Here is a 12,393-nt window from a genome sequence, read left to right as displayed (position 1 = left end):
GGTTGAAGTGATCACTTTAGCAAAGATCTATTAATACAAGTATTGCTGGCCCTGTTTTGATCACAACCGAGGCAGATTCTTCCTACACGTCGGTCGGCGTCCTGAAGATAGCGCAGTAAAATGCTGAAACTGGCTGCCAAGCAGAATAAGATTGGAAAATAGACGGCTGAAAGGTGTTTAATTTGACATCCTCTACATGTAAGTTTGGATCGTTCCTGGAGGCGTGCTTGGATAGCCGAAGTGGTCGGCGACCGCTCACGATAAGTGGTAAATCCTGGTTCGATTCCCGATCCGGCACAAATTTTCGTGTGCCGCAAACGGGGCGTAGGGGAAGTGCGGGCACCACAACTAACTTCTGATTTGACACTAGTTGTCGGTCCGACATACATCGCGAGACCTCGGCTACCTCTGGAACCAGGTGGGAAATCAGTATGTCAATGAAAAGGTACCCACTGAACTCCTTAACTTTGTAATACCTTGTCGAGAGGGTGAGTCTGCCTAAACCCGCAACTACGAAGTATTCAAGTAGTCTCATGGAGTAACTTGTTCCACCCTGTAGACGGCCGCTGCAACTTGTAAGACCTATAATGTCACATGCTGTGACATACGCCACAGGGCCCGCACATCTCCTTGGACACGGTCGCAAACAGCTAACGTCAGTGCATAGTCACAGAATGCGGATGTATTTCTACATCTACATCTACATCTATACTCCGCAAGCCATCTGACGGTGTGTGGAGGAGGGTACCCTTAGTACCTTTATCTGTTCTCCCTTCTATTCCCGTCTCGTATTGTTCGTGGAAAGTAGGATTGTCGGAAAGCTCCTGTGAGGGCTCTAATCTCTCTGATGTTATCCTCATGGTCTCTTCGCGAGATATACGTAAGGGGGGAGCATTATACTGCTTGACACTTCGGTGAAGGTATGTTCTCGAAACTTTAACAAAAGCCCGTACCGAGCTACTGAGCGTCTCTCCTGCAGAGTCTTCCACTGGAGTTTATCTATTATCTCCGTAACGCTTTCGCGATTACTAAATGATCCTGTAACGAAGCGCGCTGCTCCCCGATGGATCTTCTCTATCTCTTCTATCACCGTATCTGGTGGGGATCCCACACTGCTGAGCAGTATTCAAGCAGTCGGCGAACAAGTGTAGTGTAACCTACTTCCTTTGTTTTCGGATTTCATTTCCTTAGGATTCTTCCAATGAATCTCAGTCTGGCATCTGCTTTACCGACGATCAACTTTATATGATCATTCCATTTCAAATCACTCCTAATGCGCACTCCCAGATAATTTATGGAATTAACTGCTTCCAGTTGCTGACCTGCTATTTTGTAGCTAAATGATAAGGGATCTATCTTTCTATGTATTCGCAGCACATTACACTTGTCTACATTGAGATTCAATTGCCATTCCCTGCCTCATGCGTCAATTCGCTGCAGATCCTCTTGCATTTCAGTACAATTTTCCATCGTTACAACCTCTCGATACACCACAGCATCATCTGCAAAAAGCCTCAGTGAACTTCCGATGTCATCCACCAGGTCATTTATGTATATTGTGAATAGCAACGGTCCTATGACACTCCCCTGCGGCACACCTGAAATCACTCTTACTTCGGAAGACTTCTCTCCTGATATAAACAGTTACCGTTTGCATGCTGTAGATGTAGACGTTGATTTTTCTAGCTTTTACCAAATGAATATGCAGTTATTCGGTTTTGATGGGATGGGAGACTGCTACAAGACGTTTGTGTGTGTTGCAGGACCCCACGGTGTGCCATACGTGCCAGGTGTGCGGCGGCTTCCGGCTGCTGCCCTGCTCCGTCTGCAACGGCTCCAAGAAGTCGATGCACCGCAACCACTTCACCTCCGAATTCGTCGCGCTGAAGTGCATGCACTGTGACGAGGTCGGCCTGGTGCGCTGCTACGCCTGCTCGTAAGCAGCGGCCCAACAAGACCACTGGCGTTCACGAGCGAGGGACTGGAACGCATCGACCACCTAACACCTGGGTGCATTCTACACGTGCTGCCCGATATCGACCAGCTGCGCGACGGGACACGCTTCGACGGGTCATACCTAGAGGCCATCGCTCCCAACACCTACTGCTTGTTGCTGTGCGGAATTCTCTCTGTACTGGATCTGGAACCGTTGTTTCGGTCCCTCTAAGGCGGAGGTGTGCTTCGTAGACGACTGGTTGTAGTACTTAAAGCTCACTTCCAGATGACTGGGCAAATGCCCCACTGTGAATCCGTCTCACGTGCGAAGAGTTTCTGTCTCACGACTGAATTTCTCTACTGCTGAGTGCTATCAGAGAATGACCGAGAACTCATTTTGCTGCCCACAACAAGCCGTGACTCATTGAATTCACTTGCTTCGGATAAGTCCGCAATTTTCTAAGTAGCTGCGATACATATTGTCAGAATTCTCAACTATTGATCGATGTTCGCGACATGGTATGGTCGCTTTAGTTTATGGAGAAAATTAAGCTCAATATAACGGATACTTCCTGTTTCTTACATTAATCCCGTTTTCATCATTGGGCAGTGCTACATTGTGCAGTATTTACATGCGAGAGAAGCTGCTTGGTGTACAAGGAAAATGTGAAACTGAAACATTTTCATTCCAGATTAATATATTGAATGTGTCGTAAATGCTGTTATTTCTATTTTTAAGCAAATTTTGTTGGATGTGGTTCTGTTGTCGGCCACTATGTATCAGCTGTACTTAAAGACACTAAGATCGTTACTTGGTTAAACAACAAGGGAGGTGCATATTCATCACGAAGAAGAATCAGATATGATCCTATAATTCAGTAGTTAAGTCTTTAATAAGGGTTTTATGGGGATCTGAGTCATTTAGAGGTTGTTTTAGTATTTTAAGTTCCCGTGAAGACATCCCTACGTGGTTTCTGTTGCTGGAGATTGAATGAAGGACACCAGTCAAATACTTTTGGCTTCTTTGATAACATAGGAGAAAACTGTCAGGAGCCACTTATAAGGACTGCGCCAAAAATTGCAAAAATTGTAGTTATTATGTCACCTCTTTCATTTGTAGGCCTAATTAATCTTCTCAACCGAGCATCGAATATGTATCACATGGAGGAAACTGATACAGAAGTACCTCGTGAGTACTTCGAAAGTTTCGAATTGTGTCAGATATCCTCTGAAGTACTGTATGAAAAAGAATGCAATGTCACTTGAAGACTAACCCTGAAGAATAACTTGGCTGAATGATGATTTTCACCGTTATCCAATTCTCTAAATTCCGAAGTGCTTACTTAATACACTCCACCACTCTAGTATCATTTCTTCTTTCAATCTACTTGCCAAGTTTTTAACGGACACTGTTTTAATAGCATTACTTTTATCAGGGCTGAAGTCATGCACCTGATGGTGAGATCTCATTTTCTTTTTACGGGAAATGATTTGGGGATTTTCGAAGGTGATCGACACTTCTGCGTAATAGCTCTTCACCAGCATTTATCATCACCGGAGTCGATGTGTTTTTATATAGCCATTGCGTCTCCTATTTTTGCAAAAGGCTGCACTCCACCAGAAGCTCGTCAGATCACACACAATTCTTGTCCTCACTGCTTATGGGTCTCTTCAGAACAGAAATCCTTTTAATGCACTTTTGACGAAATAGATGTGTAAATAAAAAATTAAATGAGTCAAGAATGATGACTGATGCGTTACTTTGATTGTTTGGATTACTTAATCTGTTCTGGATGTAGTGCTCAACATTGTTTCACTTAGGTAACCAGGCCATATTTCATTTATGAAAATTTGAAATACACTCTTAAGGGAATACAGTTCATTATGTATCATACTGTAACGAGGACATCAAAACTACCGAAATTTCGTAGTGAGAAGCTGTGAAGTTTAATTTAAAGGAGCTATCGAAAGTAATAAAAATCATGAATGTGTTTTACTAATACATTATACATGTAATTGATGTCAACAGAGGCGACTATTTTGATTAGAAACGAGAATATTTGCTCAAGAACTGAACATTGTACAATTTGTGCAGACACGAATGTAGACCTTAGTAGAAAAGGATATTCACATATGTACTTACATTGTAATTATGTAATAACGCTATGAATAATGGTGCTCTAAATTATAATTTAGTTTAGAATTTAGGCATAACGCACTGGCGCTAGCGAGTGAAGGTGCTTATTTCTACGCAGCAGTGAAGCATGTAACTCATGGTGTTCTTTTGTTATGTTATTTTTCTTTTCTTTTCTTTCTCATAGAGATAAGCAGTTTATTTTCTTTGTTGAACTGCAAAACTTCATCCTAATATATAAGCAAGATTTACGACAGTGTTTCCAGACTCTATGAGTCTGATTAAGAAAGCATCCTGTTAGCTCGAAACGAGGTTAAGCCCAACGGAACTGATATGAATAGCAATTGCTATGCACAGATGTGTTTCACCAGAGACTTTATTTTACTAGACCAAGAGCCTCGGACTATTTTGTACCTCCATCATCAAGTAGAGTCAATCAATGTAGATTTGCTTGAGTGCTGAACTATCTGTATTACGAAACGAGGACAATGTGGTTACAATACGTGTCAATCGCAAATTATGCAGTGTTGCGAGAATCCCAACAGCACTGTTGGACAGCTTTTGGTTGTCAGTGGCTACTTCCCAAAATCGTACATTCTGTTCAATATTACTTATAAACATATGTGTCTTTCCATCAATATCACCTCTCTCTTTCTACCTCTCACTCTATTTCTGTATTCGTTATCACACATGTAAACGCATAGCGAAAGAGTTGGCTACTGAAAGTGATAACCCACATATTTTGTAAATATGATGTCACAGATACATTGTGATTTGGGAATATTTCCCTTCCAGCTGGAGAAACTTAATGTCTGTGTAGTTCTTACCACACGTGCCACAGGTGGCAAGAGAGTTCAGAAGTATGGAGTTTGGGTACTTGGTGATAATAGATAGATTCCATCATAATTAACAGCAAGAACAGACTCGGCTGAAAATATATCATAATAGAAGCAAAAACGTTCCAGTAAACACGTGTCTCCAAACAAGATGTTTGTTTAGATCGCTGTTGAAATTTGGTATACAGCCACCGCAGACTTCAGTATGAAATATATTCTAGTTAGTAGAAATACAAGGTGATACAGCTACCCCGATCTATTGCTTTTATGCAACTCGCTTCAACTTGGAAAACCACGCAGGAGATTTTCATATTGTCTCGCTCACGTGTGAACTATTAGTCCTAAACAAAAAGATGAAAATGACATTTTTGTCTAAGAAATTTAATGTAGTTAAGCAGGTTTTGGGTTGCATAAAACCTATAAGTGCGGGTAGCTAAGTCACTTGTATGTTAGAAATGTAGAGTTTCCGGTTAAATCCTCATATAAGTGGGCTTGAAATTCACCCATGGGATATCTTAACAAGTCATACAATACTACTTCATCATTTTCGATGGTACAATGTACTGTGGACTACTTCTATCTATTGAAGCAGCTGTTCCAGGTATCGCGCTCGCGTTTGGAAGCAATAGGATACAATTGTTTGCAATGAGCTACACTCACCCGCAAATTATCTCGCACAGTGCACGATTCGTTGCGTCGGTTCTCCAATCGTACCACGGGGAGTGCTGTGCACTTCACTTGTCTGCTGACCGTAAAACAAAACGAAAAATAGTGAGATCAGGTGATCACAGAGGCCAAAGTATACAGGTACTGCACGACCTGTACATCTTGGACAAGTTTGAAGTGTTAGAGTCATCGGCAGCAAAATGTTCAAGTGCATGCATGTACCTTATTTTCTAACCACAGGCCACGGTTGTAATTTGAGCCTAATTTGGTGGTTACTTAATCGAAAATTTTACAAATTACGTTTATTCTAAAAAGCGCAATATTTCATACTGAAGCCAAAGGCGGCAGGTGACGACTATTCGTAGTTACTTCACAGTGGCTCGCTTGGGGATCTAAGAATAATGGCACGTTTTTGCTTTTACTATCGTGTGGTTGCACGTGAGTCAGTTTCACATTAATTTGAATACATCTTGTATACATATTTTGTTTTTCTGCACTCTTCCCCTATCTCTCATTTTGTTTTTTGTTCCCCTTTATCAGCTGCCTGCATACTTAGCTTCGAGCGCCGTCAATGATACCGAACTATATCTATAGCTGCTCTGCAAGATATGGAAATGGTATGTCCCTTAAAACTACAAAAGACGCTCCTAGATGGAATGCCTTGGCTAATAAAGATTTCAGCTTCGGGCTACGGCCGTCAGCAGAGCAGCAGACGTTTGATGGCCCTACTCGTGCAGCTGATTGCTTAAGCTGGCTAGGGTAACTCCAGCAGAGCCGCTTCTGCGCCTGCGCGTCAGAATGCCAGCCGGCAGCTCACCGGTTCGGAGATTACGGAAATCTTGTTACTCAGATGGAACGCATTACGCGGCTAAAAGGAAATTACGTGCGAATAAAGTGGCCGTTGTGAAACAAGAGACCCACGTCCCGAAACCGTATCAGCGGCGCTCCGACCAGCGAGTAACTGCCAACTGCTGTGTTTTCTGCTCCGTTTCTGCTCTTCTGTAATTTGTTTAATGACTAAAGCTGATGTATAATGAATTATGTAAATAAAGAGATGTTTACTTTAGCATAGCATTTGCATCCTTTATGCCTTTTCCTCGTCTTCGATACAGGCTTTGGCCGTCATTCCAGGTGAGTCTCCTCTATCAAGTTCAGCGAACTCAATGAAATTACGGCGTCAAGCTGATCTCCTCTATGTACCTAGCAGCTCTAAAAAAAAAAAAAAGCACAGAATCATGTGAGATTTGTAAATGATTCAGTTTTCAAAATCGAGTCACTGTTGGTCAATATCGCATGCACAATGTTACAAAACTTTAGGTTAAAAACTATTAATATTTGATTTTTCAGTGGATAATGAGCTCATAAGAATATCAGATGATGAGGTTCAAAAAGTGGTAAATAAATAAGATTATGTCGCCTCCCATGAAGTTTAAAAGCAACAGGAGCGTATACAGGGGAGCAGACAACAGTATGGAGGTACAAGGAACACAACACATTAACATGAGTAATACGGTGTAGGAAAACCGTTATCATTCAAAACAGCTTCCAGTCGTCTCAGAATGGATGAATACAGGTCTTGTATGGTTTCCAGAGGGTTCTTACTCCATAATTCCTGCAGAATAGTTGAAAGTTCAGGTAACAACGATGAAGGTGTATACCGATCACGCACCCTTCTCTCGACAGTAGACCACAAAGGCTCAGTAATACTGAGATTTGGTGACTGTCGTGGCCAGGGGAGATGCGATAATTAGTTCTGGGCTCACAACACCAGTCCTGGACGATGTGAGCTGTGCACAGTTTTCTCTTTGAAACAACAAGGATCAACCCACGGCTGAGGCCCCAAATAATTTCTCCAAAATAAGCTTAAATAATTGCTTCTAAAACACAAGGATTTAGGAAACCGGCTGAAGACTTTACTTGAGTAAAACTGGAATATCTTCTCGGCTAAAGGTCGAAATAATGTTTCAGATCACCTTAGAAAATTCTTTAAAAGACAAACATTACACATTTCGGCTGGATACCATATTAAGGAAAATTCAAATTAATTCCTCGGCTGACAGCCCAATAATTAACATAATAAAAGAGAAGCTTTAAAAATAAACATTTACACAGTACAACAGAAAACCATCTAAAGAAAACTTGAAGTATCTTGACGGCTATGCCCAAACAATTATTCAGAATAATTAAAGACAATCCTAGGATAAATACTTACACAGTATGGCGGAAAGCCATTTTAAGAATTCAGGATAATTAAAGAGAGACATTACAGACAAGGATTTACATATTGCCGCTGAAGGCCACAGATTTTGAATCAAACGCGGCTGAAGGCCTAATTTTGAAATTCTTAACATGAGGCTCGGCTGAAGACCATGTACTAAATATAGAACAGACGAAATTAATACACGGCTGAAGGCCTGGCATTGTACCTGCGACCAAACAAAATCACAATCACAAACCACGAACAGTGGTACTCAGAAGTGTTCCAAGGGTCGGCCTTGAAAGGAAACTCTAACCACAGTTTAGGCGAGGCAGACAGCCAAGCGTACCACTAAATAATCGGGTGGCAACACGACCTAGGGACGGCTGAAGAACCAACAACCTAATCAATTCCCTCTGACGCAGCCGACCAATTGCCTACTCCAGTACGCAGACAGCATTCATCTGCTCAGTGGAAATTACCGAAGTTACATACAGTTCCACGTAAACACACTTGCACAAGAGCTCGAACAATCACTGTGAAACAACAAGGACGAATCAATTCGACACACAGTGTGTTTCCACAAGCGGTCGGCGACCAAATACACGTCGTCCGATGAGACTACCGGCCGAACGTCGAACCCACGTCGTTCCCACTCAAGATACGTGTGTTGACAACGATCGGGTGAGTCTTGGCTGTCCAAAGCTGACTGAAGCTCCAACCCGACTCAAATCCATGTCCGTTCGGAATTCGGAGACACGGCGATCCGGACACACTGGCTCGGACCCAATCATGCAGGGGTACCTCTTGTGCATTGGCCATGATACAAGGGAGGAACCGACCCACGTCTGACAAGATGACCAACTGACGAAGCCCAGAAATGGTCAAAAGACTAAAACACGTCGCCCGATGAGACAAACAACCGAACGACCAACCAACGGTCGTCCCGCTCCAATTTCCTTCCGTCGGACAGTTCATGTGTATCACCAGCGGTCGGCGAGCACTGGCTGTCCGCACCTCACTGGCGCTCCGTCCCCGACTTCTCTGCTGCTGCGTCCCGACTGCTGCTCCGTGCCCGACTGACTTCCAGACACACGACGACCCGGAAATACTGTCGGTTGCTCCAAAGATAGTACGACAGAGTACTTATTGATGAGTGCTGCTGCTGCCACTCACGGGCAGCTAAGGCAGGAAGTTAGTGATGCCAGTAAACGGAATAAGAAAATGACATGGCAGTACGTTAAGAAAAGATGACAACAACAAATGGAATGATCACGACCCGCGCACGGCTCGACAGCTACCCAAATCATTACCGTACCCCCAACATATTTCACTCTTGGGTTGTAAATTTGTCTATAAGTTAGAAAGTGTACGAAACAAGACTCATGCGACCAAGTGACTTTCTTCCTTTGCTCCATTGCCAGTTTTTATGCGTTTGGCGCCACGTTGTCCATTTACGGGCGTATGCATTACTATTGAGTGGTTTTGGAATTTTAGCTCCCCCTGAATTCTCTGCTTTAGAGTTCCCTACGTGCTGTTTTGATGCTTACACGGCTCGCGAGTGCGATATTCAGTTCTGCAGGGACTTTTCCAGCTGACTTCCTCTTATTTTTCGTCACAGCTCTCTTCAGCGACAGTTCGTCACGATCATTCAAAACAGAGTTTCGCCTGCGTTGTCACTTACCGGATGTTTTCCAGCTTTACCTGTATGCGGTATAAATCTTCGATAAGGTGCCTCTTGGAGCACCATACACTTCGGCTACATTTGTTACGGAAGTACTCACCACAAGAACACCAACAGTTTACCACATTCGAATTCGCTTATCTCCGACATGATGCACTCACAATCGTTCTGACTGCTACTGATACTTGGAGCCTATTGAGGACACCGCGAAGTTGCCGACCGTGGTCAAATACAACAGCGCAACCTGCAGGGCTTTCTAGCGTCTGCTTTTATGTTCGAATAGGCATCTCTCCCAGTGTTTTCATGTTTTTTGTCTAATCCCTGAAAGTCACATCAATAGCTTTTTTATCAGTATAATAGTTGGATAAAAGTTGAAGAGAGCATATCTTAGGTATTAAAAGACAACATAGTCTCACTAAGGATGTCTGTTATTTGAGAGCAATGTTCCATTGGTTACTGTTGATCAACATCGACCACATGATTAATATAAAGCGTTATTAAATGTAGCAATGACATAAATGGGAAGATGAAAAATGTGTACGCACAAAGCGACATACAGCACAGTCATACAGTGAAATGTATACAACACGAAATGGATCAAATGACTATATAGTAGTTTTCTTTTGTGCCAACAGTCCTCTGGTTTGTGCGACCCGCCACTAATGACTCTCCAGTGCCAACCTTTTGATCTAAAAGCAGCCCTCACACCAAACGTCTTCAATTATTTGTAAGGTATGTTAAAGTATCCGTCGCCTTCTCTCTATTACCATGGAGCTTATTTCTTGGTAACTTAACTCATGTTCTCTCATCCTGTTCCTTCTTCTTGTCAGTATCTGTTTCTATAGGATAATTACACCAGACGCGCTTTTCTTTTATTTATAAAGCATCTTCCGTGGTTATTCTGTAAATTTGATGCATACGTTTCTACATTTTTGATTGTTTTAAGTTGAAAATAGAGTTTTCTTTATAACGTTGGTCTGCAAGATACTTATGGTGTTTCTTTACATAATATGTTCCTCCCCTCCTTGCTAGCAGTGGTTGGTGTCGAAAGGCTTCATTTTACGTTTGTATTTGGTAGCTGACATTCTGCAGTATTACCTGCTCTGCACTATTTACAACTCATTTTCATAAAATGTTTCTCATTGTGCACTGCCTCAGTGCTTAAGCCTATTCGGTTGTTTCTGTTCACGTTGTGAGTGTTGGCAACCTGTGAAATGTATTCTTGTTAATGATTTGCAACGTACTTCTTTCTCACCGATATTGCGGAGCACCTCTTCTTTTCTTATCTTGTCAGCCCACCTATTTTTCACATTCCTTCTGTAGCACCACACCTCAAGTGCTTCGATTCTTTTCCTCATCGGTTCCGCCAGACAGTTCATGATTTACTTCCATGCAACACTGTCAGAAATTTCCCCCTCGTACTAACGTTTCTCTCGACCAGGAATGGCCTTTTTTCCTGAGGTTGTTTGCTTTTTATACCCTCCTTGCTTCGTCCGTCGCACATCTGTATCTATACTCTGCGGGCCACTTTGTGGTGTGTGGCAGAGGGTACTCCGTATAGAATTGTCGCTTGCCCTCGCTCTCCCGTCCAGCCTTTTCCTCGATCAGTCGCAAATAGTTCAAGGAAAGAACGATTGCCGGTAGCCTCGAATACCTCTAATTTTATATTCATGGTCTTTTCGTAACATATACATAGGAGGAAGCTTGATATTTGTTGACTCTTCCAGAAAAGTATGCTCTCAGCACTTCAAACTGCAATGCTTCTCTCTTGAGGCGTCTACCATTGGAGCTGGCTGGTCATCTCCATGAACCTTTTGTGCTTATTAAATAAACCTGTAATGAAACGTGCTGCTCTTCTCTTTCTTCTCTGTCAATCGTATCAAGTAAGGATCCCACAATGAGCAGTATTCAGTGATTAGTCGAACGAGGGTTTTGTAAGCTACCCATTTGCTAATGCACTACATTTCCTGACGATTCTTCCAGTGAATATGTCTGGCATCTGTCTTTCCTTGGGTTATATTTATGTGGTCTTTCCAGTTTAAATCGTCTTAAGCCTACTGCTTCGACTCATTGCACTGCAATCGTTTAATCATACAAAAACTGATCTTTCTGTCTGCCTGTACGTAATATGTCACATTTTTCTATGACGACGGTCCCTTTCCACACCCTGGACCAAGTCTCGGTCCTCTGCAGGACTTCCTTCATTCCGCTACAATTTTGTAACGTTGCGACTTCACTCTGTAAGATAGCGTCATCCACGAAAAGCCTCAAGGGGCTTACGATGTTGTTCACTATGTCATTTGTGAAAAGTAATGGACCTATAACACTCCCTTGGGTTACGCCCGAAGCCACTTTTACGTCTGAAGACGTCTCTCGATTGAGAATGAGATACTGTGTTCTGTTTGCCAGAAATTCTTCAGTCCAGTCACACAGTTTGTCTGATATTCCATAAGCTCTGATTTCCTTATTAGGTGGCACTTAAGAGCTGAACCGGACGCATTATAACACTGGATATATCTGGGAACCGGTGTCTACCGCCTTCTGGGTCTCGTAGACGAACAGAGCAGCTTGGTTGCAAACGATGGTTGTTTTCGAAACTCAGGTCGATTCCTACAGAGGAGATTTCAGTCCCCAGAAATATAATGCACAGGCATAAAATGTTCCTAAATTCTATATCTACCCGACGTCATAGAAATGGGTGTATAGTTTTGTACGTCTGTTGGCCGACCCTTCTTGAGAACGAGCATGACCCGTTCTCTTTTCCTGTCATCAGGACCATTTTGCTCCTTCAGAGACCTACGGTACACTGTTGCTAGGGAAGGGGAAAATTCTTTCCCTTACTCTGTGTAGGATCGTACTGGTATCCCGTACTGTCCAGGGGCCTTCCCTCTGCTGAGCGATTTCGGTAGCTTTTCTATCCCACGGTCACTTATTTTGGTAT

The 12,393-nt window shown here is 42.7% G+C and overlaps 1 protein-coding gene across 1 annotated transcript in view; it reads left to right on the top strand.

Annotated features, from left to right (window-relative positions):
• LOC126281354 (mucin-5AC-like) overlaps positions 1-6,637 on the top strand; it is a 534,499-nt gene extending 527,862 nt beyond the window's left edge. Inside the window, exon 4 of the mRNA XM_049980262.1 lies at positions 1,764-6,637. Within this exon, the coding sequence (XP_049836219.1) occupies positions 1,764-1,940 (177 nt within the window). The 3' untranslated portion in view covers positions 1,941-6,637. The remainder of the gene's footprint in view (positions 1-1,763) is intronic.
• Positions 6,638-12,393: the final 5,756 nt, after the last annotated feature.

Source organism: Schistocerca gregaria, chromosome 7 (genome assembly GCF_023897955.1).
Source record: "Schistocerca gregaria isolate iqSchGreg1 chromosome 7, iqSchGreg1.2, whole genome shotgun sequence".
In the NCBI taxonomy this organism is placed as follows: Eukaryota; Metazoa; Arthropoda; class Insecta; order Orthoptera; family Acrididae; genus Schistocerca; species Schistocerca gregaria.
Note: the sequence above shows the minus strand (reverse complement) of the source record. Positions and strands in the feature narration are given on the sequence as shown.